Source organism: Heloderma suspectum, chromosome 4, assembly GCF_057233095.1.
Source record: "Heloderma suspectum isolate Gila_16-S chromosome 4, 16-S_ref, whole genome shotgun sequence".
NCBI classification, from domain to species: domain Eukaryota; kingdom Metazoa; phylum Chordata; class Lepidosauria; order Squamata; family Helodermatidae; genus Heloderma; species Heloderma suspectum.
Window position 1 is genome coordinate 59,169,428 of NC_139461.1, and position 22,581 is coordinate 59,192,008.

General features: G+C 39.1%; 1 protein-coding gene across 2 annotated transcripts in view; it reads left to right on the plus strand.

Annotated features, from left to right (window-relative positions):
* Positions 1–22,581, plus strand: part of ARFGEF1 (ARF guanine nucleotide exchange factor 1) — an 84,813-nt gene that overhangs the window by 28,563 nt on the left and 33,669 nt on the right. Inside the window, exons 4-17 of one of the 2 annotated variants that reach the window (XM_084849358.1) lie at positions 693–839; positions 2,373–2,552; positions 3,116–3,392; positions 3,752–3,865; positions 5,042–5,217; positions 7,762–7,895; positions 8,862–9,096; positions 13,292–13,391; positions 13,541–13,680; positions 13,772–13,880; positions 15,799–16,000; positions 17,918–18,029; positions 20,693–20,898; positions 20,982–21,066. In XM_084849358.1, coding sequence (XP_084705484.1) covers positions 693–839; positions 2,373–2,552; positions 3,116–3,392; positions 3,752–3,865; positions 5,042–5,217; positions 7,762–7,895; positions 8,862–9,096; positions 13,292–13,391; positions 13,541–13,680; positions 13,772–13,880; positions 15,799–16,000; positions 17,918–18,029; positions 20,693–20,898; positions 20,982–21,066 — 2,217 coding nt within the window. Of the gene's footprint in view, positions 1–692; positions 840–2,372; positions 2,553–3,115; positions 3,393–3,751; positions 3,869–5,041; positions 5,218–7,761; positions 7,896–8,861; positions 9,097–13,291; positions 13,392–13,540; positions 13,681–13,771; positions 13,881–15,798; positions 16,001–17,917; positions 18,030–20,692; positions 20,899–20,981; positions 21,067–22,581 lie in introns of both variants that reach the window. The other variant, XM_084849357.1, reaches the window with a different exon arrangement.

Genomic DNA, 22,581 nt, shown 5'->3' on the forward strand with positions numbered 1-22,581 from the left:
GTACTGTTGTGCTTTGTGCGATCCACCACTTGCACAATGGGGCTTTGACACCCCTAAAAGGTAACCCTGGAAATGAACTGAAATGCTCATTTCTGGATTGGGACTGGTCAGTGAAGATCCCTTCTGTGAGTTCTGTTCACCTGCCCTGTTCTGGAAACAAGTGCTTCTGCTCCTTTTGGGTTATTTTTAGAAGTGCCAGAGGACCATTGGTTCTTAGGAACATGCTGCAGACACATTCCCTTCTTCCCTCATATACATGTTCCCACCTTCCCTCATACACACCAATGCTCTCCTGTACTTCCTAGTTTGTGGTAAAAACGATTTGTCTCTGATGTTCAAATCAGGCAAACTATGGTTAGCTTTAACAATAGTTTTAACTACATTTCAGACTAGAGTTTTTGATTCTCATTTGGAAACAAACTATGAGTAATGGTTACCGTAAGTTGCTCCAGTTCAGATGTCATGGGAAAAGATTGTTACCATGAACTGAACAGGAGGGAATGTACCAGTGTCTTGCTAGTTCCTACTTGGCTCTGATTTTTCCTTCATAACTAATTTATCACAGGCTTTAAAAAAAGTTTAACATTTTGCTACAATAGGATATTTTAGATGAGAATTAACGTGACTGCAAGGTACAAGATATAATGCGTTAAGCTTGCTTGTTCAGAGTTATTCTTTTACTTTACTCCCAGAAACTTATAGCCTATGGACATTTGACTGGCAGTGCTCCAGATAGTACAGCTCCTGGAAAAAAATTGATTGATAGAATTATTGAAACAATATGTGGCTGCTTTCAAGGTCCTCAGACAGATGAAGGGGTTCAGCTACAAATTATAAAGGTAATTGATGTCAACAGGTTGTTAGCTATCAGACTTCTAAGCAAGCACAGAATTTGCTTTTGAAATGTATTGTAGGCACAAGATAGTGCTCTGTGATTCAAACGGACTGAGCAAGAGCTGAAACTGAAAGCATTTAATAGTTTGGTTAATCAGTTAGTACCTTAGTTGCATACCAAAGAATATTCTGTCATGGTTATGTCTGGTTTCACAAAAATAATTTCCAGTGAACAGAAATAGTGTGAGACAGAACAAATGTTTTTGGTTCGTATCTAGAAAGTTTGGTGTTACTACATTGCATGTGGACCAGCAGAAAGACGACTACAGCTGTCAACTCCATCATAAGCAATCACCTGATTGAAAGATGAGGGGATTAATTCCAGGAACCCTTTCCCCTCCTCTCTCATCAAATGATTGATGCATTTCGAATTGACAACACTTATCATGTGTTCAGAGTGAGGAACTTCACACACAGACCGAAAATGTCTTTGTAGAGTTAACAGTGGGTTGTGGGGTGGGTTCTGGAACTGACCTGTGATCAGAAGTCAGGTGTCAGTGAGAAGAGTGCTTGTTGACTGGAACCTTTCACTGCATCTTTGAAATGAGTGCCACTGGAATGTTTTAGTCGGCTAGTAAAATACTTGAACAATTTATCAGAACTGAGTAAGGTTTGTATAACTGAAATACCTGTTCAGTAGTTAAGTAGAGTTGATTTGGATGTTCTTTGCCTTGATTTACTTGTTCGAGCCACAAATTTTCCAATTTGTCTGGAACGTGGTATTTAACATTTCAGTTGTTGATGTTTTCTTTTAATAGCTCCTCTCCATTTTTATTCAGTGGAAAGACAGGGATAAATGTTAATGAATAAAATCATTAAATATAAAATCACATCACTAAGTGCATTGGCAGGAAGAGAATAGTGTGTGTGTGTGTGTGTGTGTGTTACCTTATGTATGAACGCCCCATTGAAATGTGATATGGACTAAGAATAAAGCACCTGTGTAAGTGATCTATACAGCTCCTATCTTGTTCACATGATCACCGCAGCCAACTGTGGCTTATTTTGAATATTTGAGCCATGGATTGTCGCCATGGCTTATCATGACATCTGAACCCAGTGAGGGTGGGTTGTTAGCATGGTTAACAAAACACCCACAAGCCATGGCCTATTTTAGGGTTGTGGGTGATTTGTTAACCACTCCAAAAACCCACCCTCCCCAGGTTCAGAGGTCACAATAAGCCACGGTGACTGACCACCATGGCTTGAATATTCAAAATGAATGCAACCCACCGTGGCTTAAATAAGCCATGGTGGGCTGTGGTGATCATGCAAACTGGGCCATGATGTGTTCATGTATATGATGTTGGCATGGCAGCAGTCTGCCAGTGAGTGTGCCACTAGTATCCTAACGTTGTATACACATTGTCCAGAGCATGTGATAAGTGCCTTTAAATGAGATGTGTGTACAATATTTTTGAGTTAATGACAGTAGCTCTAACATTATATATGTATGTGTGTATATATATATATTTTAGGCTCTACTAACAGCAGTAACATCTCAACATATAGAGATTCATGAAGGGACAGTTCTGCAAGCTGTAAGAACATGTTACAATATCTACCTTGCAAGCAAAAATCTCATAAATCAAACCACAGCCAAGGCCACTCTCACACAAATGTTGAATGTTATATTTGCACGTATGGAAAACCAAGCAGTAAGTATCTTTACATTTGATATTAATAATGTTTTTAAATGCTTCTTTAATCCCTAGTGTTCCTGTGCAAAATTTTGATTGGTTTGCCAGCCTCTATCCAAGTTCTTTCATATAGCAATCACTGAAAAAGACTTGAGGAACTAAGCACTCAGAAAAGCTGTTGTTGTTGTTCAGTCGTTAAGTCGTGTCCGACTCTTCGAGACACCATGGACCATACATAATTTAACATACACACTACAGACTTTACATATAAAGGGGCATTGAGTTGAACACTAAAAACTGAAACAATTCCTGCATTGCCTATCTTTTATTTCTATACCAGTAGACCAATAGAGGTGGTTTACAAAAAATCCAGAAAACACAAATCACAAACAAAGACATAACAGAACATTAAAAACAAACTTGAAAACCATAACAACAATTTAAAAAGCCAAATTAAAAAGTTGGGGATTAAAATGTATGGGTATTTGTGTTTGCTACTCACTGATGTGTAAAGTCATGGTTGTTCTACCATAACATGTTTTCTTTAATGGTTTATTCAGACATATTCAATTTGTTCCTAGCTTCAAGAAGCCAAGCAAATGGAGAAAGAGAGACATCGGCAGCAGCACCATCTGCAGCAGTCACCCTTAAGCCATCATGAGCCTGAATCGCCTCAGCTGAGACATCTTGCAGAGCAAACTGTTGATCAGTTATCCCAGGATCATGAAGAGGACTTGGACCATCATACAAATGATGTAAACAAGACCCTTCAAGAAGATACAGAAGCAGAAAATGGGTCTGATATTTCCAGTGCGGAAAATGAACAGACAGAAGCTGACCAAGCAACCGCAGCAGAAAGTAATAATGGGTGGTTTGGTCAAAATGGGGTGAAAGAGCTTATGAAATCTTACTGTCTTAGGGAATAATTATTTCTGTTTAAGTTGGCTAAAAATAACATGCAGCTTGTCAACAAGCCTTGATACCAGGCACATCATTTCTTTACAAAGGTACTTCGTAGTTACAGTGGCTTTCTTCTTAGCTGCTTTCTTGAAGTGTGCTTAAGTAATTGCTAGAAACTCAGATTAAATCAACCCCACAAATGACCATCAAATCATAATCTGTTCAAGAGTTATTTGTGGTTCATAGAATCATAACGTTGACTAGAACGCAATCCTGATAAATTTTGAGTAATATATTTCTTTTTTTTTATTTTGTAGCTCTGTCTAAAAATGATGTGGGGCCTTATGATGGAGAAAACAATCAGCATGAAGAAACAGCACAGGATGTTGTGCAAAGTATAGTCCAGGACATGGTGAACACAGTAGTAGGAGGTAGTAAGTATACTAGTAAACTAAGCATTGTGCCCCCCATGCCCTGCTCCCCTCTCTCTTGCACTGTAGTAGAGCATGTTAGGAGATTCTTAAATCAGCCTCCTATTGCATTGAAGGGGGAAACTGTGGTTTAATCACTGTTTACAACCCAAGAAATAAAACCAAGCTTAATAAAACCATGGTTATTAGATTGAGATAGTTATGTCTGCAGTGGCCTGAAAGATGTTGCTGATTTAATATTGCAGTGATGTTTAAGGAATTAATCATCTCTGATATCGTTATAAGACTGTAGCTTATTATTAATAAATATTATCAGTGGAAACAAGAGGTTGAAGGATGCTTGAATTTTATTTCTGTCTCTGAGCGTCACCTGTTTTTAGCTGAACTGGTACTTATACTACTAAGATAAGCAGAAAACTATTTTGGGGCAGTCAAGTTTCTGTTAACTTAAAGGGATGTTTTAAGTAGTATTTGAGGTAACGAGCTGACCTATTTTTGAGTTATCAGGATTTGACAACTTATTTCTATTTTTTTTTAACTCCCTATTTTTTCCTTGTATGTGTGAGCTCTTCACAGCAGGTTTTCTTTCTCTCCTGAGAAATTTAATGAGATATTTATACGTTGTGGTACTTTATTGAAATGTTTTATCAAAGCTGCCGGAAATATTGCAAATGTCTGGTTTCTGGACTAGTTTAGGATTGAAAAATCAGGGAAAGTTATTGTAAAGACTGATTGTCATGAATAATGTACAAGTTAGTCATAATTTAATAAAATAGTATTATAAAACATTTTAAGTTCCAGGTAGTTCACCTTGAACTAGAATCCTCGTTCAAGACCTGGAGTTCTGACTCCATGATCACAATCATGTTTTGATTCTTAAGTGCTAATATAATGCAGACTATCATGTTCTGGTGAACATGATATTGTCATGTCTTTAATGTAGAAAATTTATTGTTCTGACATTAATTTGATGTAGTGGTATTAAATATAATCTGGTATGACACCAAGAACTTTTATCAACAAGTTAATAATCTTAGGGTCTTGTTTTTGACACTGTACATTCAAGTGTTGGTGTCCTATATTTCCTATAACATTAATGCACCACATTTCTAATTGTATTACCAATTCCTTTTAAATATGTTTTTTATTACATGCCATGATTATTTTTTCCTTTAGATGTAGGAGAAAGAACTGCTGAAAAGGGTATGGCAGATGGACCAATGGGGACTTCAGAAGATGGTAGTGACAGTGAAAATATCCAGGCAAATGGAATTCCAGGGACACCCATTTCTGTTGTTTATACACCATCTTTACCTGATGACAGGTTATCAGTCTCTTCCAATGACACTCAGGTATAAAAATGTATACCTACACAATATACCTTTTGGATATAAATGTGGAAAATTATAATTTAAAGGGTTTGGGGTATTTTACAGTATGTTGAAGATCATACTGTACATATTGTGTAAACAGAGTTTCCATAAGGCAGCAGCTTTTATCCTGGAGTGCAGATGGTTTAATTTTGAATTATTTATATGAATCACTACAAACGTATGATAAACACTACAGATGTGTCCTAGGCCAGTATTATGTGTGATATTGCAGCATAAATAAAACGTAGGAATAATCCCGAACTCTTAGTGTACAACAGCATGGATTAGATATTTTTCACTTTCATAGTAAATTACAAGAATTTTAATTCGTATAATTTGGCAACAAATTTTTAAACATTTACTCCCTAAGCCACTTCTGTATTTCTTTGACTTCACCAGGGTACTGCATATGGCAGGGGTCCCCAACCTTTTGGACCTGTGGGTGCATTTGGGAATTTGAGATACTGCTGCCCACAGATACTGTGGGTACCACCACAAAATGCCTAATCAGTGAATCGCTGCTTTGGCATCTTCCTTTCGCATCTATGGATCTTAGGCTGAGACTTATTCAGCAAAAACATTTGCTTCGTGTCTATTGGACACTGCAATGTCTCTTTAATAAGGGATTGTCTAATTCAGCTAATTGCTGGTAGTGCAATATAGCTAAGGCTTCTTTTAAACATATGCTTTGGCAATGTTCAGTCATTGCTTCTTTTTGTGTGGAGGTTATTACACAGAAAAATTTTGTGCTGGAACAGTCTTTAATATTCACTGATATACATGTTCTTTTTACCCGCTTCATGGAAATTAACAAATGGTCAGCGTAAATGGATTCTCTGCACCCTTTTGACAGCTAAAAGACTGATATTACAACACTGGAAGGATAAACACTCACCTCCTATAATGTAATGGATTAAAGACCTTACAACACGTTCAGTATTTGAAAGGGTGGCATATAGACATCACCTTCAAATGGATACTTATTTGGATATTTGGTCCACTTTTGTTGCAGCCCATGTATAATTGCCAGAAAGTTGTATGCATTTCATACAAACCCATGTGTGTATTTTTTTTTTTTTTAAATGGGGAAAAAATAGAAAAAATATTTTGGGTGCTCACGAGTGTCGCGTTGGAGACCCCTGACATATGGGTATAAAGGTTCATTAGGAGTCCATTGCCTCTATTAAAAATAAGAGTCTTCCAAATGTGTATATTGGAAAAAGCTTCTGTTTTCTTTCAGCTACACTTTGTGAGAATATTGATACCATCTTCAGAAGGGTTAATGGCGTTTATACTGGGAAATAGCAAAGTATTTTGCTTAAAACATTTCACAAACATATGGTACATTTGTAAAATGCATCATAGTTTAAAATTATTGTTCTGAAGTCTTTTAGTATTCTGCAGATATTTTCAGATGCCTTATAATGCCAATTACAGGTAAAATGAAATTCTATCCCCTGAGTAAATTATTTGTATAAGAGATGGGTTGAGATTTAAGGTCATGTTTCTTGGACAGGTTATTATTGTGTTACTTGTCAGTGCAGATATTATTTTATTTATTTTATTTATGTAATGCTAGCATAGTTAGCAAATCAAGAAGACGTCTTGGGAACATGTTCTTACCTCCCTTAACTTCCAAAGTGATAACTAAGCCTGTTGGAGCAGAACCAACAAAGACTCTTGTGACACCTTAAAAACTAATAGATTTACTATAGGAGAAGATTTCATGGGCTAGAGTTCACTTCATCAGATGCATCAGTTTCATGCATCTCCAAGGTCTTTTCCAATTATATTAAATACACGCGTGCAGACACACACAGCTGTAGACAAAAAAATGGTAAAAGTGAGGTCAAAATGGCAATGAAATGTAAAAAGCCGTCTGTGACAAATCAATTAAAGCTTAAATATATGCAAATTAAAAAAAATAAGCATAGTGACCATTCATGACAGCAGTAGTTGCTAATAACATCCAAGCATTGCTGAGTTTTCTCTTCCTTAACCATGTGTAAGTTGTTAGCACCCATAATACCCACAATTAAGGCTAACCAGAGTTTCCTTTAACTTGGGATTTGAAACATAATTTTGAAGTGGTTTCAGATCCTGCGTTAAGGGAAAGGCTGGTTAGCCTTAACTGTGGTAATGTTCATCCCACCAAATCCTTAAGCATGTTTAAGAAGGGAAGAGAGAAATTCCCTTTCATGAGGGAAAAGGCTTCAAGATGGGGGAGCATACAGTCTTGAGGTTGGTTCCTGATTTGCTAACTGCAGTTTTCTGACAGCCTGCAGTGCATCTGTATGATCATGGTCATAGAAGAATGTGGCGCTGATTGGCTTTTTGAACTAATTACCTTTAAAATATTAGGCAGGTGGTTCTTGAACATAACAGCTAAGTTTAAACAATATTAAATCTTGCATTGTTTACTACGGGGTATTTATATCATATTCTTGTTTCTACAAGGTGAGAATTACTCAGTACACCCCTCCTAATGCTAAATGGAATACTAAAATATGTTAACTTCTTTAGGAATCTGGAAATTCTTCAGGACCTACCCCTGGTGCTAAATTTTCCCACATTTTACAAAAGGATGCCTTCCTAGTATTCAGGTCACTGTGTAAACTCTCTATGAAGCCTCTGTCAGATGGGCCACCTGACCCAAAGTAAGTTGAGATTATTATTTGTGAAATACTTAGGTAATAAAAGTATGAATGCACAGTAGAACCTCCCCCTAATTCCTCACCCCCATGAAATTCAGTACCTAATATCGAATATCATCTCAATATAACAACAAAGCTAGAAGCTGGTGCCACATAATCAACATAAAATTAGGTTGTGGGTAATTCCATTTGGAAGTGTTCAGACATGGATAGAGTATTCCACCCACATGAAATCATTTCTAAAGTAAATTGGGGGGGGGTAGGTTGTTCCCATATTCGGGACAAGTAAAAGAACTTCCCTCTAGACTACCAGGTAATAACGTATTATAGGAACTAGGTGTCTTCATGCTTATGTTCACTATATACATTTTCTGTATCTCAGAATAGATTCTCTTGGGCAATACTTGTTCATTTTAAGGATAATGAAAGATGACAGTTATTTGGGCAAAAACAGTTTTTTAGATGTAATGGACAAACAACATTAATTAACAGTGTTAAATTGTGAAAGGGAAATGGTGGTGTACGAAATAATTGCTCTGGATTGGATCTAAAAGAATGGGTTGGATCCCACCTTCTTGGAGCAAAAAGCGAAAAAAAAGATAGTCAGGAAAGCTGACTGAGTGTTTTGGGAACTGGCATGCTAGCATTTAGAGCATTGTTACTACTCCAAAAAGGTCAAGGTGTTGTCCATAACAATGAGACTAATTATACTACTGTTCCTGGTTTAGTCTGTTATGCCTGAGATACATGAAATGCACAGGGTGCTATGCAGTAACCTGTCACAAGAAAGTCAGTTTAGTCAGTCATAGTTTAATGTCCATTGTTTAATTTAATAATTTGTAAGTTGATTATTTTTATATTTATTATCTCCCATCACATCCCAATGGCTCTGAGAAATTATAACCAGTTCCCTAAAAAGAGAAGAATCCACCATAAACTGTTCTAATAACTATGATTATTTCCTCCTAGGTCTCATGAATTGCGATCAAAGATCCTTTCACTGCAATTGCTGCTGTCCATTCTGCAGAATGCAGGACCTGTTTTCAGGACAAATGAAATGTTTATTAATGCTATTAAGCAGTATCTTTGTGTTGCACTGTCTAAAAATGGAGTCTCATCTGTTCCAGAAGTGTTTGAACTTTCTCTCTCTATATTCCTGACTCTGCTTTCAAATTTTAAGACTCACTTGAAAATGCAGATTGAGGTATGTACCTTCAGTATTTTAAATGCCTTATTTGATGCAATTCTGTATCCCAGTAGCCAACATACAGTTCACTTAAAATCAAATGGGGAGCCTGAAGTATACATAAGGCTCATTAAAAAACTATTCAGTTCCGGTCTCCAACTGGTCGGGCCTTCTTAGATTTAAAGTCTACCTTATTCTGAATAAAATAATAGAAATGGCTCCCAAACTATTACTATGAGAACAATTTCTTGCAGCATTTGAAGAATGGAATGGTACCTTTGTTCAGACGTTCAGATACTATCTGATCAGGATTATATGTCCTCTGTGCCATCTCCAGTTGACATTCATGTGTTTGCATAGGGCCTTCGCTCATACAGCCTGACACTGTAGGCCCTAACAACGTCACCTTCATGCTTCAGGTTGTGCAGATAGGACCTACGTGCATCTGGCTCTGTGCATGAAGGCCCCCATGTAAACATGAAATCCAACACATGAATGTCAGGTGGAGAGAGAATTTGGTTTATGGCTTATTAAATATGTGTGCTCCATTTTTTACCTTTAAAGCCCTAAATAGCTTGGGACCCAAATACCTGAAAGAGTGTCTCTCCCTGTATCAGCCTATCTATGTGTTAAGATCTGCTGGGGAGGCTCTTCTCACAGGACCTGTTACACATTATGTATCAATGAAGGAAAGAGCCCTCATTGTGGAATATCCTGCTCATAGAAGTGTGACTGGTACTGACTCTATTATCCTTTCAGCACCAGGTAAAAACGTCCTTGTTTGCCTGGTCATTTGTTAGTCAGCCTAGTATTTTACTGCCTTTCAAAAATAGTTTTATGATTGTATTTTATATTTGTAATATTTTATGTTACCTGACCATTTTGGTCTTCTTTCTGTACCACCCTGATATCTATTTGATGAAGGGTGGTTTAAAATATTTAAATAAATAATTACCCCTATTAAAATAGGACCCCAAGGTGGCATACAGTTCAGTAGAAGATAACTTAATAAAACAAAACAATAAAATGGCACATCCATTAAAATGGTAAGCAGTAATAATAATACTAAAACTTCAGCAAAAACATAATAAAAACAACACTATTCTAGTCACTGATTAAAAGCTAGCCTGAGTGTAAAAAAGAAGAAGAAATCCACCAAAAAAAAGAAAGAGGGAGCCTGGCAAATCCCTGCCAGGAGAGAGCCCCACCATCGTGGAAGGAATATGTTCCTGATTCTCCCACCATGTAGGATTGGAATGACTCCATATAGTTCAGATCCTTTATACTAGGATCTGAACTATATGGAGCTGACAATTTTACTTGAAGTCCTGAACTGATAGAGGATCTTCTGTGTCCAGGCAGTCCTAACAGCTTGGCCTTAATTATTCAAATGGTGTGCCCCAAGCAGAGATGGGAATTCAGGAATGCTGCAGAAGTTGTTATTAGCAGTGGGACTGTACTGCAGCAGGGAGGGAGAAGGAAGAAACTTAGGATAACTACTCAGTCAGATAGGTGAAAAAATTCTTAATCTCAGCTTGAAAGTAAATATCTCTGGAAGGAAAATGATTGTCATTTTAGCTCTTACCTCTGATAAACACCAGAATTCCTGAGAAGTAGGGGAGAAAAATGAGACTTATGACCAAAACATCTTTTGTCACTTGAAAAGTTCACTGTAAGCACTAAATTAAATCTCTGTCATTGAAGTAGTCCCTCATAAAGTTTATAATGCTCATTCCTATAGTGAATGAATTTCCTCAGTGCTTTCGGGACTTGTTCCAGAATTTCACTTCTCTATTCCTTACCAATTTTCTCTATGTTGAACTATGAGTAAAAGAATAGTCAGAGAAAACAGACTGAATTCATATATATCAGTATGTAAATATATTTATTTGCTTGCATATGCAGTCTACAAATAACTGAATGTCATATTATCCTTTCAATGACAGACTGCATTCAGTCTAACACCTTCTCCCACCACCTCTGGAAAAAGGAAGGAAGCTACCTTCTTGCAGTGGCCAAGATGAGGGTTGGTGTGGAGGATTTGGTTCTATGTGTGCTCTGCCTTTTGCCATTCATTTTCCAGTTTACTGGACAGCAACGAGCCTGGACACCTATTACAATTGTTAGTGATTAAGTTGCAGGCTGTTTTCATCCTAGTGTTTTGTGTTAGTCTCCCCCTTCTCCAGTGCCACTATGGGCACTGTGTGTGTGTGTGTGTGTGTGTGTGTGTCTAAAAAATCCATTAGCAAGTAGACACTTCTGTTAGGAAGCTTTTCTCTAAACTGCCTCCTAGGAACACTGATGAGATTTATTTAAAAAAAAAAAACCATGACACAACAGTGCTGTTTTGTTGCTTTTGACATCATGTTTTTGACATCATGTAAGCCATATTGAAGCAAAAATACTTAGGACCTTAGACACAAGGATCCATAAAGCCATGAAGTTAGTTCCATGATCACAAAAGGGCTTTAGACTCGTGTGGTGTAGTGGTTCAATGTGGTGTAGTGGTTCAAGTGTTGGACCAAGACTTGGGAGACCCGGGTTCTAGTCCCCATTCACTCAATCATGGAGCTCACTGGGTGACTTTGGGCCAGTCACAGACTCTCAGCCCGACTTACCTCACAGGGTTGTTGTTGTGAGGATAAAATGGAGAGGAGGAGGATTATATATGCCGCTTTGGGTTACTTGGAGGAAAAAAGGCGGGATATAAATGTAATAAATAAATAATACATAAATATAGTGTTCAAGAGGGCCTAAACAGCTTGAGGCTTATGTCCCAGTTTTGAATTTGGTGCTAAAGCTGATAAACTCAAGGGAAGTTTGTTCCTACACTTTTACTGAATGTTGGCAACCAACCAGGATATGAAGTCCTTTGGGTTTCCCTTCTTCTGAAGTCAGGTAATTACAGTTGCTCCTGCTCCATTTCTTTTCCTTTCCTCCTAAATCTATTTATCTCCACCCATGTAGCCCACCATTACCACCAATACCCAAGCTCCCTGGGTTGTATAGCCTTCCAATCCCTTGCTTTGCCACTTCCATGGTACTATCTTCCACTCCCCAATCTTTGTCTTCATTTAGCTTTTCAAGTTAGGCCTATTAGAACTAATATACTGGCATGTGTGCTAGGGGATGCGTATGCTAACCAAGCTGTTTTTCTCTTCTAGAATGAGTGTGTGTGTGTGAGTGAGAGAGAGAGAGAGAGAAGAACAAAAATCTGTAAAAAAAATAGTCTATGGTTTTGGACTTTAACAGGTGTATGAGCTAATTTCCCCATTTAGAAGTAGTTATTCTCCACTTTGTTGAGAGTGTCGTGCATAAATCTGCTATGTGCGCACCCCACGTCTGGTTAAAGGCCCCTTTAGACCTGCATTAGTCATTCCGTGTGTACAGATGCAGGTTACATGTCTGTGTGAATGAGGATGCATGGCAACAGGCTGGCCCTGCCCACTCTTGGTTTCAGCCCTGCCTACCACTGGTATGTAACCCCTGACAGATTACCACCAAGGGAATGCATCCCTTGACAAAAAAAGTACACCTACCATAGGGCATTAACCAGATTGCTTGCTATGCCAGATGAAGAAAGAACTGTGTTCAACGGGGAGGACGGAAAAAAGGCATTTCAAGGACTAGTTTAGATATAACATATAATGGGTATTAACCTAGCCCCATACACTCCTCTCTCAGCCTTTCTCCCCTCATTCTCCAACTTTGGCACACAGAACCAGAGTTCCCAGTTTTTTGTTCTTCTTGCTTTTGTTGTTGTTTTATTTCTTTCAAGTTTGCCTAGCAGGACATCCAAATGCAATTTAATGGAGTTGATAGAATAGTAATTGGAGTAAATGCAATTACTTTTAAAGTCAAACTCTGTGACCTTCATAGCCATATATAATCATGAGCTTCTCTATGAATCATTTCCCTTGAATTAAAATGTCACTGTACAACACATGGCTGCCTGTTATTCTGATGAATAGAATAACAGATATTTTCATAGCATCAGGCTATAAACTTGTGAAAGTTGTAAATTTCTATAGCAAGATTAAAATATGAATGACCATGAAAATATTTTTGCCGAAGGAATATGGCTTCTATAAACATGTATAAAGTTTTATGTAAGTCAGATGTTAGTTATAAGGGATAATTAGGGGAGAAGCGTTAACTGATGAAGTACATTTTTGGAAATGCAACTAACTTCTCTCTCTACCGTTTTTCCTAGGTTTTCTTCAAAGAGATATTTTTGTATATCTTAGAAACCTCCACTAGCTCCTTTGATCATAAATGGATGGTTATACAAACACTGACGAGGATATGCGCAGGTATTACTCCATTGGACATACTGTATGCATAAAAATGGTTTAGGATCACCTAGTTGGAATATTTTTGTTGTTATATAGGTAGAATTCCTGTTGCTATGCCTATACATATGACAAAAGCTCTTCAATGTATAATTTTATTATGGTTACAGATGCCCAGAGTGTAGTGGACATCTATGTAAACTATGATTGTGATTTAAATGCTGCAAACATATTTGAAAGACTAGTTAATGATCTATCCAAGATTGCTCAAGGGAGAGGCAGCCAGGAACTTGGCATGACCAACATTCAGGTAGGAACTATGGCATATCTTGTTATGTTTTGAGTTGTAAAAAAAAGTGTTAAAATTATCTAAATCTTTTTATAAACACAACTTCTTGCAGGAGCTAAGTTTGAGAAAGAAGGGACTTGAATGCTTAGTATCTATATTGAAGTGCATGGTGGAATGGAGTAAAGATCAATATGTAAATCCCAACTCTCAGACAACCCTAGGTAAGCTGTTGCTTTGATATTATTATTCCTTTATGATATGTTGTCCAGAAATAAAGTGTACTTCGTATTCCTATTTGCTAAGAGTGCCACCTTACCTTGCTCACATAGATAAATTATTGGATCCAAAGGTTATTTCAGTTTGGCATGATGTGTTTTTAAAATCTGCAAACAACAGGGTTGGATCCAGAGATACACTGGTGGAAGAAATTATGGTGAGGGCACTGTTATGTAAACTTGTGCAAGAGCTATTAGAAGACTCCAAGCATCATAGACTTACAAGAAGCACATAACTAAGACATTTGGACAGTTCACACATAATGGTGGCAAATTGTGCTAACTACTAATTGTAGGTTAACTTGGGTTGTTTAACCCATGATTAACCTATATTGTCTGGGTTCACATGTCAAGTAGAATCCCCCAGTTGAATATTCAAAATGGCCATGGAACACACCTGGCACGTGCCATGGCAAATCGTGGGTTGTGCAACCTCTCGCACAAGGGTTCACACAATGTCCTGGTTCACATGTAACAGCAGCAAATCATGGGTAACGATTTGCTGCTGTTACATGCGAACCAGGACATTGTGTGAAACCTTATGCGAGAGGTTGCGCAACGGCTTGTGCTAAGCAGAAGTACAGAGCTACAGTTCAATTCCCTTTTCTCCTGTAAGGGTCTTGCACTAAGTTGGGAAAAGCTCTTCCAGTTTCAGAAGGACACCTCTGGATCCAACCCATAGAATCTGAATTTTTCAAGAGATTCCTTTATCCTCCCCCCCATTATACTTTGTGTTAGCTGGCTTTATAACCTAATATAATGCCCTATACAGATCCGTAATGTCTAAAATTGTAACTGACATGACATGCTTGGATCATTATTTATAACTAGCACATGGACCCAGCTTCACACAGGCTGAAACAGCCCTTACAGCGAATCCTTCAAGCAATTTAACACAGCTGCCAGAGTTGGACTCATTATGCCTGCCCTGGCCCCTAGGCACAGCCCCTGCCATGGTGACCCCCATAGCCCTTTGAGGGAGGGGTCTGTCCACTTCATTCTCCTAAGGGGGGGCTGCCCAGCAGAAGAGGGGAGGGGGCAGCCGTATAGCTCCTTCCCTCAGACTACTTCCTCCTGGCTTCAAACTGTATGAACTGCAAAACTATCTCCTGCCTGTTTAAGAAAGTCTCCCATGTCGTGTTTGAATATGGTATTGTAGGCTTCAACCACACAGACACATTAAAATTAATTATAATTAATGCATTTTCTTCTTCATCTCCTGAAGACAGTCTTGAGCTTCCCCCTCTGTCAGTCATGATTCCCTTCTTCTCCGCTGTTCCTTCTCTCCCCCTCCCACCACGTTAACTGCCAACATTCTTCCTGTGTTACCTGGGCAACTTGCTCCCTTCCCCCACCCCCAGCTGTATCTATCTGATAATTTCAGCTCCTTCTACATTACACCCTTCTTAATGGGACTCCTAGAACCATCCCAAATAGAGGTACAACAAATCCTGAACATTTCATAACAATCGGATGGACGATTTTTGAATCCATCAAGGACAAACACTCCCTCTTTTTGATTTTTATTTATATATGTATGTATGTATGTATGTATGTGAACGATAAAGACTTCAGCCAAGGCAAAATCTTTCTGCTGTTTGTTGTTTCTTATTTATATAGAATTAGTTTTCTTTCAGTATTCAGATTTGAAATTCTTGTTTAGATTCATATTTCGGAAATGTGCTTATGTTACAGTTCTCTATGTCACTGGTCAAATATACTTTAAAATTTTATTAACTGAAATTTGGAAGTGGTGATGGGCAGTTGACAAAGCAACAACTTCTAAAAATGGTACAGAGAGAAACTAAATATAGTACTGTCTTACAAAATATGAAGGTAACTTTCCTTTGCATCCCTTGTGCAGGACAAGAGAAACCCACAGAGCAAGACAGCGCTGAAACCAAACATCCCGAGACAATTAACAGATATGGAAGCTTAAATTCCCTGGACTCCACAGCCTCATCTGGAATTGGTAGCTACAGCACGCAGATGTCTGGTACTGACAACCCAGAGCAATTTGAGGTTCTAAAGCAACAAAAAGAAATAATAGAACAAGGAATAGATTTGTAAGTGTATTTGGTTCACCCATGAATTCAAGAATGCAGAGGAGACTCCACCGTTACCACCTTCTTCATTTACCACTTTTTAATTTCTTGGCAGTGTTCCATAGCACCTAATGCTGAAAGTGCAGTTTGTCCCAGTGCAAACTTTATTGTAACTCATGGAGTTGCGCTTACACAACACTAATGAGGACTGCAGTCTTACAGGCCGGTTATAAATGGGTGTGATCCAGACTTCCCATGAATAGAATTCCTCTAGAGGAAGTGAGGAGAAGACATTTCCATTGATTCCTCCTCCCCACTGCGGCCACCTCCACACTTTTTGGAGAGTTAGGGGATCTTCTGGAGCAGCTTTTTAGTGTGCATAGGGGGCTAAAGCAGGGAATCAGCAAAAATTGCTCTGCCCCATGCCTTCTTTCAGCAGGAGCTTCCTCTGGATGCCAGTCCCTTCTGCAAATGGAAGGAGCCCTTGATCCAACCATGCATGTTGACTCAGAATTAAATCCAGCTGAGCTCAGTGAGGTTTATTTTCTAGTAAGTGCGCTTAGATTTTGAGCCTCGGTTTGACAGCAGTGTTCTCTTGTGGCCTCTCCTATGAGAAGCATGACAGTGCTTCAAACATGCAGATAAAATATATAACAGTATTTAAGTTGTGCTCTCTGGCTACAAATGACACTATGCCTCATTACCTGCTAGGGAATGATAGACTTTGTAGTCCAGCCCATGATTGCCCAATGGGGAGGAAAATTATTTTTCTGCCGTTACAAAACTCCTCTGCCCCACTCTATTCCCTCACTTCCCCAAGATGAGGTGAGTTTTTTCTTTTTTGGAGTGGGGGAGTCCTTGGGCTGTGGTGTAGGGTGAAGGCTTAACAGATGAGCAGATGTCACTTTGTACAAGCCCAATTAAGGAGAGCCTACTTGGAGGCAAGGGTTTGCCCACATGACTTGGACTCTTTAATACTTAAACAGGCTGTTTGTATAGTCAATGTCCCCCTGCTCAAATTCTCATGAATTCCCTGCCTGAGGCTGGAGAGCTGCTGCTAGTCAGAGTACACAATATAGTGCTTGATAAACAAATAGTTTGTCCTGGTATATAAGGAGCTTCCTGTGTTCAGGGTTACAGACACTCTATATCCTTAGGGAGATGGATGTTATACAAGGATCCATGTTCACAGCAGATTGTGTAGCTGTTGCTGGTGAGTGAAAGTGCAGTACTGTTTTACCCCTCCTGATTATGATTCATTGGGCAGTGGGAGAATTTCAAGTGCTACTTTGGATCAGGTCAGCTATATTTTGGAATCTGGTAAATTTGTTGTTTTGTTCCATCCTTCTAAGCTGAATACTTCAGTAGTTTTGCACACTCCTCTCTATCTTGGACTATTTCCAGGAATGGAGTAGGATGGGGTGGATTTTTTTTTTTTAAAGGCCCCCCCACATGTGTATGTGTTTATATTTCAGTTGACCATGGACTGGTCAGATGAGGCAGAAACACCAGTGAAGTTATTTCCGTAATGCATACAAATACAAGGAGAAGCAGCATAGTATACTAAATAGAGATTTGGAAGGCTCAGTACTGTTATTTTATTCAGATATTTATTAAGAGGAAATTGTCATGAGAAACAGCAAGGCATTTATGGTAGAAAAATGGAAGTCTGACGTTATAATAGCCTTTGAAGCCCTGTAAAATTATCCTTTTTCACCCCCTGTCTTGCTTTTCCCTCACAAATGCTTTCAAACATTTTAACAGTAAGGAAAATTGAAACTTTTATTACCAGAATATTGCTTATCTAATCTATTTTGATTTTTAAACTGCTCTTGGAATGATTAAGGTGCTAAATTGTGAATTCCCCTCTACATGCAGATGTGTATGTGCTGTACATGTGATTTTCAGTGCTTAATTAATGTAAGATTTAATATGCAGGTTTAATAAGAAGCCAAAGAGAGGAATTCAGTACCTACAGGAGCAAGGGATGCTTGGTACTACTCCTGAAGATATTGCCCAGTTCTTGCATCAAGAAGAAAGATTAGACTCTGTAAGAAAATTATTGTTAATTTTCAGTGTATTTAATATTTACTTTATAAATACAATTACAGTAGTTCAAGCTAGACTTATTATGAACTTAATATTGTGATCATGCTGTCTAATGGGAAATAAGTGCTTATGGCTAGAATCTGGAGAGTTCATTCAGCACACCCAAGGGCCCTATATGCCTGGTGGGACTTGTGACAAAACAAATTGAAGCATGCCAAATCTTCTACTGCTTTGGAAGCTCCCCTGAGTCACCAGAGTGGTTTGGCATTTGGAGCAAAGGGCTGCTGTCTAAGAATAGTCCCATTGGCTGTTTGCAACATGCACACCCTAGTCCTTCCTATTAAGGGTTTCAAAAAGGAAGGTTGCCTCTCCTTTGTTGTGTTATCTAATATAACCACCCCTCCCCTTTCTAGATTGCTGAAGCAAGTAAAAGCATTGCCTCCAGCTATGTAAAATACTCCTGACCCCCAACATAACTGAAAACCAAAAGGACAGAAATGGCTTTGGCCTGGAAGGAAAGCGGCATTCTGAGAATCTGAAGTTTTCTTTTTCATGAAAAGGAAGTTTCTAGCATTTAAATCTTCAAAATGTGTGAGGAATATCTGTTGGAATTGCAGAAGCAAAAGAAGGAAGCTGAGCAAGTCTTAGGAAGTGATGAAGGAGAGGGCCTCCATTGCCTTCCGCACCTGTTTGCTTCTTCTCTCCATGGCCAGTAGAAGCATAATTAAAAATGCAAAATTGGAATAATTTATATAGGGTGCAGAATTCCAATTTCCTTTATGTAGCGATCTAGGACCCATTCTTTTAAAAAGGACAAATAATTACTATTTTTTCCTGGGGAATAAAAGGTTTAGTAAATTTAAAGGGGAAGTATCTTATCAGAAAGATGGTGAGAGGGTGATCTTGGAGCTAGAATGATGTAAGTCTGTTAGGTGGCAGTACCTAATTGTCCCAAATATTATGTGCATCAGTTCATGGATTGTAATGCCTCCACAGTGGAGAAGAAAAGAGAGTGTAGTAAACAGGGTGAGAGTGCTCTCTATATTGGCAGTTAACTACAGTCCTCATGAAATGAAAGTCAATTTCTTTGCCCTGTCAAGCATTTCCACAGATTTAATAAATCTTCTTATACTTTAGTGGGGATTGTATTAATTGACAGCCAGCACAACAACATATTTCAGGTGTTTAAAAGGAGAGGGACAGGGGGAGTCGGACCCTGTTGATTCTCCTGGACCTCTCAGCGGCTTTCGATACCATCAACTATGGTATCCTTCTGGATAGGTTGTCTGGGTTGGGAGTTGGAGGCACTGCACTACAGTGGTTCCGCTCCTACTTGGATGGCCGATTCCAGAAGGTGGTGCTGGGGGATTATTGCTTTGTGCCATGGCAATTGTGCCATGGGGTTCCACAGGGCTCCATTTTATCCCCCATGCTGTTTAACATCTACATGAAACCGCTGGGGGAGGTTATCCGGAGGTGTGGGCTGAGGTGCCATCAGTATGCAGATGACACCCAGCTCTACCTCTCTTTCTCATCAACCCAGGTGAGGCAGTGGCTGTTCTGAATCAGTGCCTGGGCACGGTAATGGACTGGATGAGGGGCAATAAATTGAAACTCAATCCAGACAAGACGGAGGTACTGTTAGTGGGTGATTCGTCTGCCTGGCTAGGTGATATTCAACCTGTTCTGGAGGGGGTTGCACTCCCCCTAAAGGGTCACGTTCGTAGTTTGGGGGTGCTCTTGGATCCAGAACTGTCATTTGAGGCACAGGTGAACTCAGTGGCACAGAGCACTTTTTATCAGCTTAGGCTGGTATCCCAACTACACCCTTATCTGGACAGAGATAGCCTAGCTACAGTTATCCATGCTCTGATAACTTCTCGTCTGGATTACTGCAATGCGTTATACGTGGGGCTGCCTTTGAAAACGGTCCGGAAACTTCAGCTGGTCCAAAATAGGGCAGCAAGATTGTTAACAGGGACTGGCCTGTGAGCTCATATTACGCCAGTACTTTTCCAGCTGCACTGGCTGCCAGTCCATTTCCGGGCCCCATTCAAAGTGCTGGTGTTAACATTCAAAGCCCTTAACGGCTTGGGGCCAGGTTACCTGAAGGATCGCCTCCTCCCATATGTGGAGGAGCTTAAGATCATCATCAGCAGCCCTTCTCCATGAGCCCCTGCCAAAGGAAGTGAGGCGGGTGGCTACTAGGAGGAGGGCTTTTTCTGCTGTGGCACCCCGGCTCTGGAATGAGCTCCCTAGTGAGGTTCGCCTGGCACCTACATTGTATTCCTTTCGGCGCCAGGTGAAGACCTTTTTATTTTCCCAGGCATTTTAGCATTTTAGCTTTCTAAACTTTTAGCTTTGCTGTTTTAAATCTGTATTTTAAACCCCTGCACTGCTGCTAGGTTTTATTGTGGTTGTGTTGTTATATTGTGGTTTTAATGTTCTGTATATTTTAAATTGTTTTATTGTGTGCTGTTCGGTTTTAATTTTTGTGAACCACCCAGATCACTTTGGCTATTGGGCGGTATAGAAATGAAATAAATAAATAAATAAAATTTTTACTATTCAATATTTAAAAGCAATGATTTGATTAGTTTCCTTGTTTGTATACCTATGTGTGGATTGAACTGATGGAATTTACTATCTTTATTTTCAACTTAGACTCAAGTTGGAGAGTTCCTAGGAGACAATGATAAGTTTAATAAGGAAGTTATGTATGCATATGTGGACCAACATGACTTTTCAGCAAAGGATTTTGTTTCGGCTCTGCGCATGTTTTTAGAAGGCTTCCGTCTTCCAGGAGAGGCTCAGAAAATTGATAGATTAATGGAGAAATTTGCTGCTAGATACTTAGAGTGCAACCAAGGGTGAGCAACTTTTTCTTGCCTTTGTCTATTTGTGAAACTATATCATGGGGAAAACTGATTATATATTGTCTTGTTTGTTTCAGGCAAACTCTCTTTGCTAGTGCAGACACTGCATATGTCTTGGCTTACTCAATTATCATGTTGACAACAGATCTCCACAGCCCACAGGTATGTTATTCTCATCTTCTTAATACTAGAAATTATAATTTGAAAAAGCTTAAATCTTCATGCCATTTTAATAACATAATTTAACATACAGTGTGGAATTTCATGTTCCACAATTCTTTGACTTATTGCTTAGTTTTTCCTTCTGTTCAGGTCATTTTTATTGATTTTGTAATTGTAAGTTTCAACAAAACAAACAAATCACAAGTATAACTACATGTTTTAAAGGTCTCATTCTCAAATATTACAACATTCTAAAAAATGAAAAAGGAATAGATTACAGATAAACTTCAGTAAAAGCAGACCAGATATCCAAATATAAGTCCATTCGCAAGTGCCGCTTCCATACCACTCATTCAAATGTTGCTAGTGTTGTTAAGTCTTCAATTCGTTGCATGATATGCGGTGAGCTTTTATCCTTCCAGTATTGTCGTATCAGTCTTTCAGCAGTCAAGAGGGTGTGAAAAATCAATTTACGCTGACCATGTGTTACATTCCAAGAAGCAGGTAAATAATTTAAGAGAACGTGGACATCAGTAAATATTGAAGAGCTTTCCAGTGCAAAGTTTATCCATATGATGACTTCCTCCCAAAAGGAGGCAGCTATTTGACATTTCAAAAACATATGAATAAAAGAAGCATGGAGGGAGCAATCCGCTGAATTCAGAGGTGACTGCCTATCCAATGCACCGTGAGAAGAGCGCAGAGGGGATCATCTTCTCTGTGCTCCAGCCACCCTGCATTCACAGCTAGATGGCCGATTTTGGCTGTCTAGCCGCAGGACATCGGAGTGTGGGGTGGGGAGGCTGGCCCTGCTCCACGCTGCTCTTACGAGTGGGAGCATGGGGATGATCCGTGCCGCCTACGAGGCGGTGGGGGAGGGGTGGGGAGGCGGTTCTCCAGGAACCGACCTCGAAGCGTTGGCTCTGAGGTTGGTTCCTGGAAACTGACCAATCCTATGGCCATCTAGCCACTGTCTAGCGGCCATAGGATTGTGCCCTAACTGTATTACACCTTCAACAATTACCCGAGTTAGACAGACCTTCATTAAAGAGACATTTTGGTGTCCAATAGACCCGAAACAAAGTTTTTACTGAATAAGACGAAACCAGAGGTTCATAGACAGATACAGATGCCAAAACAGTGGTCCATTGATTAGGCAAAATAGGACATTCCAATTCCCCATGTGTCACATTTATTCACTGATAATAGGTATTTATAAACATGAATTGTGGGTCGATATACCTGGTGAGCTTCAGTACGAGTTTCCAAAAGTGAAGGGGACTCTCAGGCAGTAAAAGCAAGGGGATCGAATCTAGATTCTAAGAAACGTTGTAATTGCAAATACTGCCATTCAGCTGTAGCAGGCAAATCAAATTTATCTCGCAAAGCTGAAAATGGTGAAAACTCATTATCAACACCCAACAATTGATCCAGGGTGAAATACCTCCTTATCTGTCCAGGTCCTCAACAAAAACATTCTCTTTCCAGTTTTTAAATCCAGATTTCCCCATAAAG